The 9,522-nt window shown below is 40.9% G+C and overlaps 1 protein-coding gene across 4 annotated transcripts in view; it reads right to left on the reverse strand.

Moving 5' to 3' along the window:
* Window positions 1-9,522, reverse strand: part of LOC107709845 (NMDA receptor synaptonuclear signaling and neuronal migration factor) — a 34,045-nt gene that overhangs the window by 20,634 nt on the left and 3,889 nt on the right. For 3 of the 4 annotated variants that reach the window (XM_016514484.1, XM_016514487.1, XM_016514486.1), the window contains 3 exons: window positions 2,010-2,071; window positions 1,058-1,741; window positions 879-951 (listed from right to left, as the gene is read on the reverse strand). In XM_016514484.1, the coding sequence (XP_016369970.1) occupies window positions 879-951; window positions 1,058-1,741; window positions 2,010-2,071 (819 nt within the window). Of the gene's footprint in view, window positions 1-878; window positions 952-1,057; window positions 1,742-2,009; window positions 2,072-2,877; window positions 2,938-9,522 lie in introns of those variants that run through there. The other variant, XM_016514485.1, reaches the window with a different exon arrangement.

The following is a 9,522-nucleotide window of genomic DNA, read 5'->3' on the forward strand; positions in this document are numbered from 1 at the left end:
GGGGGGGTCTCAGCCAGTGGGCTCTGTGATTAAGACTTCTGCCCGACAGGTGATAATTAAGCAGTCAGGCTGAGCGAGAGCATCTGTGCACGGAGAATAATGAAGCCTGAAATCACTCAAAAAAGAAAAAGAAAAAAAAGGAAGATAGGAAACAGGAAGGAACAGAGGAACGTAAGAGAACAAAGAAGGTAAAGAGAAAGAGGAGGGGACACAGGAATGGAAAGAACAGGAAAATGGTAAAGACAAAGTGAAACAGGAAGGGGATGAAAAAGAAGAAAGGGAAGAGAAAAAAGGGAAAGTAGAAGGGGAAAAGAAAATGAAGAAGACAAAGAGATAGAGAAAGGGAAAAAAGAAACGGAAAGAAAATGAGGAGGAGAAAGAGGAAATGGAAAATAAAGGAGAAAATAAAGAGGAAAAGGAAGTAAGCAAAGAGCAAGAAGAAGGAAACAGAAATGGAAATGTAGAAAGAAAGATGAAGAGACAAAGGAAAAGAAAGAGGAAGTGAAAAAAGAAGGGGAAGAAAGAGAAAAAGGCAAAGAAAGAGGCAATGAGAATGAGGCAATGATAAAGAGGAAAGGAAACATAAATGGAAAGAGAAGAATGAAGAGACAAAGGAACAAAAACTGAAATAAAAAGAAAGGGAGAAAAGAGGAAGAAACAAAAGCCAGAGCAAGTTAGGAAGGTAAAGAAGGTAAAAAGAGGACCAGGAAAAGGAAAGAAAGAAAGAAAGAAAGAAAGAAAGAAAGAAAGAAGTGAAATAGAATACCTCCTGTCCTCCCACATGCATGAGTCAGGATAGTTACAAGTCTGCTTCATAGACCAACCCCACTCAAGCGGAAGCAGCAGGTTTGATGCAATGAATTCCCATGTTTACTCACGCTTGCATGGTGGTGGTCGCAGTCTGGAAGCTAAACATGTTCTCTTTAGGGAACCAGCTGTTCGTGTGATCCTCTGCAAACAAAAAGAGATAGCCTAAGCAAAGGTAACAGGTACGGTGTAAATCTCACAATGATTTAACCAATAATCCACCATTCAGTGATGGTGATCGTCTCCTTACCTCGATCTTCAGAGGACACACGGTCCTCACTGTACATCCTCTCTAGCTTCTTGTGCTGTTTGCCACCACCGTGAGGTGACGTCTCAAGATCTAGAGAGCGCTGGCTCTGGCAGTGTGGCCGAATGCAGTCCACACAATCCGGCGTGCAATCCTCCCTTGACCTGCTCCGCCTCGACCCCCAGTCCCGGATGTTATGGGCGCTCCCTGAGCTCTGCAAAGGTTGTGTCAGAGGTGCATGGCTGTAGTGATGCTGGTGGGTAGGGCCGTTGTTTCCACGATGGTGGCTTCCTCGATGATGGCTGCCACGTAAACTGGAGGGAGCATTGGTTCTTGGCGGTTCTGTGGTCCTCTTCAGCACCTCTAGCTCCAGGCACTCCTTGCTTCCCTGGCCTCCAAGCATATCTCGCTCCCTAGTAATGGTGTAGACGCGAGCTGGCTTCAAAGAGCTCTCTACACACCTTTGATGATGCTGGTCCTCAGAAGAAAGGCTGCGTTCTATGGAGAGACGACACTTGGAACTGGTAGGAAGGGGTGCAGACTGGCTGCCTGGCTGAACCTCTTCTTGACTGGGCTTGACTATGAGAGTGTGTTGGGAGTATGGCTGGAGGCTGTTATTGTTGTTCAGTCGGCTGATGTCTGGGGAGTCTGTGTCTTGACCAATGAAGGTGTCAGATAGCAAGTGATCTGGAGTGAGAGACAGAAAGAGACCAAGAAAAACAGATTTTTCATCGTCTTGTCTCGGCAAAGCAACAGGTGCCAATCAAGCTCTCCTGTAATGATCAATTAAAGGATGACTGGATGAGTGGACAGAAGTGGAATTAATGTTGAAACTGAAGGATGATGCTTTCTTATGGCAAGTACTAATACATTCATGCACTTCACAAGGCAAACAGGAGGAGAAAAAAGACTTCAGGACAAATGAAGATAGGGCATGAGGTGGAATGGACCTAACCTGATCCGTTGCGGTTCTCAGGGTGCGTGTGAGAAAGGTACTCTCCAAATGCTCGAGCTGCTCTGCAGAGACACAAACAGGAGACCAAATCAAAGAATGGAGATAGAACTCTCTGTCTTGATGTACTTTCACATGCTACTGCTTTTAGTTCTCAGTAGTCATTCTGAATCTAGTTGTTGAGTCTGATGTCATGCATCACAGTTTCCAGGTCCAAATGCTCTTTCGATCTCAAAGCAAATAACAAATGGTGCTACTATAAAGTTACAGACAGTGTGATGTGGTGCTACCGAAAAATCCACTTAACCTATACTAAAATCTCAGCTGGTCAGATTCATATTTTCTGAATTATTAAAATACTGGTGCCAGGAGAATGCAGTGTACATGGTTCAGTGCTCATAAATGGCTGCTGAGATAGTATTCTCACTTGAAATGGCACAGAAGCTTGGACCTGGAAATAGTATTCAGTACATCACGTCTTAACAAGCAGATAATTTTTCATGATAATATTGCAAACAGCTTCCATATTTCATATCCATATCAGTGGAATTCTCTGTCCTAAAGTGTTACACAGATTTACAGACCACTAACTTGATAATGTAATTTTAGATATTGCCCTTGGCCACCGACGTGATTGAGTGATTTATGGTTTCGCATTTAATTATAATGTCCGCTTTATAATTCGACTCACCGGAACACTGTGTGAGATGTGCAGTCAAGACTAAATACTGTTTTTTCCTCTTCATAAAACATAAGACTACAGGTCTAACTCAGTCTATTTCCCATATCCAAACACCTCACAAGTGAAAATGAGAAACATTAGCAGATAATGTCACAAGATGTGGCTCTAATTTAAACTGGGATACCACACCTGCAGATGCTTCCAGAAAAATGCAGAATTTCTCCACATCCCATAACTTGTCTGAGCAACGAGGTGTAAAGCACTGAATGAAATCTAGATACAACCGGCTTCCAGTATGAGGTCACTCAGCTGCTCTGGCACAAGAACATGGCCCCCTTATGACTTGCTATATAAAGAGAGGGAGAGATAGCTCAGGAAGCATAGAAAGGAAGATTGGTTGGTTATAAAGAAGGAAAAAGGAAACAGCTTTATTAGTAGAACCGTGTGTTCTCAACAATAAAATACATGTATCAAAGAACTCTTTGTGCTACATTGCCATACCTTTCCTCTGATTTAACCAACAGGATGACCTTCATGCAATGTCTGAAAAAAAAAAAAAAAAAAAAAATGGCTTCCAAAATTCTGAAGTCCATTGAAAAAAAATAAAAAATAGAAAGGATGCATTTGCACTCCCGATGGCTCTTATAATTAGCATACCCACCTGATTTATACAAATCATTAATGCATTCGAAGAGCTGCTACATTCCATTATCAAATGCATCACTCCACCTCTTAACCATGGGAAAGACTTACACAGCATTCCCCTCCTGTGTGGCACAGCGAGAACACAACTAATGTAGCCTAATTACTCGCATATGCTGGGGGAGTAAACCAACTACCATGTACAAATGAAAAATAGCACCAAACCTGTTTCACTCTCCTTGCCTTTAATTTAGTTCCCAGCTAATGATGCCTTCCCACACAAGCTCACTAAATATGTAGATTCTAACATGCATAAATACACTGAAGCTCACCTCTATCCCTGCACCCTTGAGAAACATGGAAGCTACACAAATGCACCTAGATGCACGCGGTGAACTGACAAACACCTCCACAAGCACACAAACCCATAATCAGCACGCTATTGGCAAATTGTGCAGTCTCTGCACTTCTCTAGAGATGCTGGGAAATGGGATGGTTCTGTTGTTGGAGTAGCCATGCTTTCCTGCAACGACACTTTGAATAATTAAATAGTAGCCAGCATGTGCATCCCTCTCTCTCCTCACTCAACAAACTCTTCTAACAGATGGGAAGAGTGGTGCAGAGTGGAATCATTCAATCACTTTCTCATCATTCTTCTCACTGTCTCACTCCACAGTGCCTGGAGTAAAAACAAGCTAAGTGTTTTAACGTGATCGGACGAGAGGTCAGGGGTGAACTAGAACTAAAAGAGAGCACAGAGTTTGTGTTATGATTTTACTGACTTGGTTAACTTGAAATGGACTCTGTGGTGCTCTTAAAGAGCAGGTCATATGGGTTTTTGAAGAATATCTCTTTTGCAGTTTATAACGTAGCTATCCTTAAATGAAAACAATCTGCAAAGTTGTTAATCAAAAAAGTGCATGATAAATAAAGATATTGTCTCTCAAAAGAGAGAGCCGATTCTGAATCGCCTTAACGAGTCGTCACATTTTCGAATCTTTTGCCTGTTTGCCTGTATACGTCACTGGGTAACACATTTGCATAATCCCCCCCTGCCCGCGAGTCTGACCTGCCCACAAACACTTCCACTAGTTAGTGTGTTTACATCATGTTGAGAAGACGCTGTGTTCAAGGATACCACAGAAATACAATTCGAACCTTTTGTTGTGTGCTCATCATTTTACCAAGGACTGCTTCTCTAATCTTGGTTTTTATCTTTGTTGGCTTCTAATTGTCTTAATTTGGACTAACAAGCTCTCCGAACCACAACCTGTAAGTACAATTGATACGTTATGTGTGCATTTTCAATTGAGTGTTTAAAATATCAAGTTTTTTGCTAATATGTGATGTATACCTAGTGCAGGCTTAGGTTTCCAGGTAAAGCACGAGATTACTGTCTTACTGAAGTAGTTCTGATAATTCGCTGTGAACTCACTATTTCCTAAGAATGTGTCGATTAATGTAGACTGACGTTGTTCTAATTACTTTGTTTAATAATAAAGAATGTAGTGTAGCACACAGACTTTATAATTATTGCGAAATTGCTGTTCATTTTGCTGCACCGACAGATATAGGGTTAATGCGGACGAGACGAGTGAGTTAGTTAGGCTGGTGCGCCTGTGATACAGCTGTTCTGCGTTCTGATTAAAAGTTAAGACACAGCGTCTTTTGTCTGTCGTTCTTCAAACATTACAGTAGACATATTTTGGTTTACAAACTGTATTGTTTCATCAGTTAGTTACGTTAGCACTAACGTATCCACCATTATTGTTTTAAGTGTTTAACGTTACAGTTTAGCAGCTAATCTTTAGCTGTGCCAATCAGAGCAGAGTAGGCTTATGGAAGGGAGGGGTTTGCTCCGAAATTGCTTAGAACGAATCGTTTCAAAATCATTGGCAAATTACTCTAATATTAAATGTATATTCTGAGAAAATTACAATGTTTTCTGACCTTAGATGCATTTAAACCTGTTGTAGGGGACTCCCAACACAATATTAGGACACTTTAAAATACCATATGACCTGCTCTTTAAAATAACACGTCTAGTCAGTGAGGAGATGTGTGGTCAGGCAGATAGCAGGAGAAATGGGACGGGGCCTTGGGCAGCAGAGAAGGAAGTACAACGCAGAAGGCTGCTGGGAAAAAGTTCCCTGCTAGGACACAAATAATTTTCAATGAGATTGCTGGGCGGAACTCAGAGAGGGAGCAATCCTGTAAAACTGCTGTGAATGTGAAACAGATAAGTGAAGTGGGTGTCTGCGGGCAATGTGCCAAAATTTGAAGCTTAAATGGGCTGTCCTAGTAGAAACTTTGTATATTTACATCAAATTTAGTTTTGAAAGCTGGTGTTGTTAAAAATCGGGTCCTTCCTTAAAACCGGGCCCTCATCAACTATTAATTAAAGGGATAGTTCATCCAAAAATAAAAAAAATATCCCATAATTTACTCACCCCCATCCATGACTTTCTTCTTTCAGAGGAATACAATTGGAGTTATATTAAAAAATGTCTCGACTCTTCCAAGCTTTATAATGGCAGTGAATGGCTGTAATTTCTAGCTTCCGCTAACTGTTGTACATGTGTACACAAGAGAGTGGCGTGAAAGAGTGACACCACTCTTTCGTGAACGTACGTATGAGTTAGCAGAAGCTAGAATTTATGGTTTATAAAGTTTTAAATATGGATATTTTTCTTGCACAAATGCATTGATTTGCTTCAGGAGGCCTTTATTAACCCCCCGGAGCCGTGTGGAGCACTTTTTATGATGTAGGCCTATTTATGCACTTTATTAGACTTCTATTGGACTATTGAATATCAACAACCATTCACTGCCATTATAAAGCTTGGAAGAGCCAGGACATTTTTTAATATAACTCAGACGGTATTCATCTAAAAGAATAAAGTCTTATACACCTAGGATGTCTTGAGGGTGAGCAAATCATGGGTTAATTTTCATTTTTGGGTGAACTATCCCTTTAGTTTTACAAACTACACACAAACAACATTCATTTAAAATATGTAGGCTATATGGCTGCTTATACTATACAGTTCATAAAATTGGACAAAGTAATATATTTCTATATACAATATATTACTTTTAATAAATAATGATAACATTATTAATAAGAAATAATAATATAATTATTTATAATAAAAATATTAATAATAAAAAGTTATTACATCGTCATCATTAATACCTGGAATATTTGGATATTTAACATGTAATTATACTAAAATTGGTTGCGAATACATGTAGGGTAAGCGCAAAAGCATAGTGTATAAGCTAAGCTATCAGGCTAATCGGGTATCTTCATTCTATGCTAGCATGTAAGCTTACTAAAACACACATTAAATGGACATTATACTGTAACATAGTTCAAACTACATAATCATAATGTGATTTGGGGATTGTAATCAGGCACTAAAGAGAGCACTCTGTTCTCTGTGCCAACAGGATCACTTGGGGTCCTAATGGAGACCGGATTTCTCATTATACTGACCTGCTGTTCAAGTCAACCGGTCTTCCGGAAAACATCGCAGTACTGCCTATGGTTAGTCCATTCTGTGGCCGGGTCACGTTGGTCACTAGTTAAAGGAGACATATTATGCCCCTTTTTACAATATGTAATATTAGTCTCTGGTGTCCCCAGAATGTGTCTGTGAAGTTTCAGCTCAAAATACCCCACAGATCATTTATTATATCATTTTGAAAATGCCTATTTTGAGTGGAAGCAGAAACATGCTGTTTTTCGTGCCTGTCTCTTTAAATGCAAATGAGCTGCTGCTCCCCGCCCCCTTTTCCAGAATAGAGCTGCGCCATGGCATTAGAGTTCTGTTCTGTTCATGTTCTGCTCAAACTTTCGCCATGGCATTAGAACTGGTACCCCGTTGTCGCTTGCGAAATCAAAATGACGGTGCCGTGGGTGGAAATTTACAGATTAAGGGGCGGTAATATTATAATGAGATCCCTTTGCAACGTCACTAGGGGAGCGAAATCAGACGCACTCGTTTTTTTCAGACGCTTGCAGAAAAAAGGCTTACCAAAACAAAGTTACTGGGTTCATCTTTTTCACGTTTCCTTGGTTGGTAGATGCACCGGAGACCTGATTATAGCACTTAAAACCTGGAAAAGTCAGATTTTCATGATATGTCACCTTTAATGTAATGCTCAAATAACAAGAAATTGCAATGAATCTGCACAAAAGAGATGCCTCACAACTAACATTCAACATCAAATCTGCAACAAGTATAACAGTCACTGATGGTGCTAAAGATGAGCCAGGAAAAGACAGCATCCCTCATTTCCTCATTTATTGTGTTATAGCAATAGTTACTGGCACACATTCAAGCACTGTTCAATTATTTATTGTATATGGCTTGTTTCCAAGTATCAGGCCACCATGGGCCTCTCAGCTGGAGGTCCCTGACAGTCAGAGGACCCCCATCACTGACCCCGTTGGCTTGTTTTATAATCTATCCTTTGTTAAAGATGGTAACAAGGAGTAAAGCAGGGAAAGCGATACCGCATCCCACAGCTTCACAGCTGAACTGCTGAACCTCAAAAATGCCTGCGCTTGTCCACTCTCTGTAATTCATTTGCGCTTCTTTGAAATCCAATTGTTCTGCATTAATACCTTCTGCCTAAGAGCGGGGCACAACCAATTACCTAGGATAGTTTACTGTTCTTTTTTTTTAAACTGAACCGATTAAAAACAACAAAGCTACTCAGTTGGAGAGAATTAAGATATGAATAATAAATATTGGGAAGCACTAGGGTATGAGATGCCCAAATCTCTCACAATCTTATCGCCCCTCTCTCTCACACACACAGACTAGCCTTCACCTCATGCCAGTTTGTCTGATGGTGTAGTAGTGTGTACATCTGGGAGCATCTCTCATGTTTTCAGCCATGTGACAAAAATGGGGGAAGGGAGAACCCAAGGGAACTCAGAGAGAAGTGTTTTAACCGTATTAACTAAAGCAGATGCTTTAAACAAGACTGCTGGACGAAAGCCCCGTGGTGGTCCAGAAGAAGAGGCGGATGATTAGTGACTCAGATGAACAACATGAAGATACGAGCAGATGTAAAAACAATAACTGCCCCAACGTGGACTCAAATACACACTGGCATATAGATCGAAAGCGCGAGGCTTTACAAAGGCAGCATGGGTAATGGAGAGTGGAGATAACAAACCCTGGAGCTGTTCTTGCACTGCTGTTTTTTTAGGCGTCTGTTCACGCACAATCAGATCCAGGAATGACTGCTTTTGCCCTGGGTGACACTGACTTCAGCAGACCACTTTGGTGTGCTACACTAATTTAGTAAAAAGCAAGTACAATTTGTTCTTGAGTGCCTCAGCGCGCATTATCCAGAACATCCGTGTGTGACATGACCCCTTTCTCTCGCTTTTTTGCGTCCTCCTCCTCGTTCACTCGCTTACAAACTGTTCTTTTTGCTGATTTGATTTCTTAGTGTACCGTTCAGACCATCATCTCACACTGTCCTCACTGCCATCTAAGAGTTTTTGTCATTGACAGCTAGAATTTATGTAAGCTTGAACTAAACAGTGAGTCATATTCATTTTGAAAATGCTCAACATCTGCCATTGGCATTCAGCTTTTAAAATCTCCACATTAGAAATTCATTAACACTTAATGAGCAGGTCTCTAAATTAGTCGCACTAGCAAACATTTTAGCTCCAAATGGCAATCGACCAAAATGTCCCAGCTGATCCATTCCAAATGTTTGAGACCTTTTAGAACTCAAAACTCCCCCTGCAGTACAAAAAGGCCATTTATTGGAACTAAGCTGCAAAAGGGCTTGTTCAGAATGCTTCGGTGGGCAACTTGGCTTGCTCATTAGTAAAACAAGAGGAGAAGGGAGGATATTATTAGTCAGAAGAGGAAGATAAAGCACTAGGGATGCTCCGATCAGGATTTTTGCAGCCGATACTGAGTACCGATTTCTTGTCATGGTGATCGGCCGATACCTATGCCGATTCTGATGCTTCAAGCTTTATATAGATGCCTGGCACGAAGTTAACTTCCAGTCTGTGTTTGTTTATCAGTCTGGCTATGGCACCGGCTACAAACGCAGTGGCATTTATGATCACTGCTGGATCAAGCCGCTGCATTGTTTTTTTCCTGAGGTAATCCAAAGCTTCTTGAGGTGAATTCTGTCTTATTCCTCTCA

The sequence above is a fragment of the Sinocyclocheilus rhinocerous genome, unplaced genomic scaffold (assembly GCF_001515625.1).
Source record: "Sinocyclocheilus rhinocerous isolate Xijiao unplaced genomic scaffold, SAMN03320098_v1.1 scaffold926, whole genome shotgun sequence".
In the NCBI taxonomy this organism is placed as follows: Eukaryota; Metazoa; Chordata; class Actinopteri; order Cypriniformes; family Cyprinidae; genus Sinocyclocheilus; species Sinocyclocheilus rhinocerous.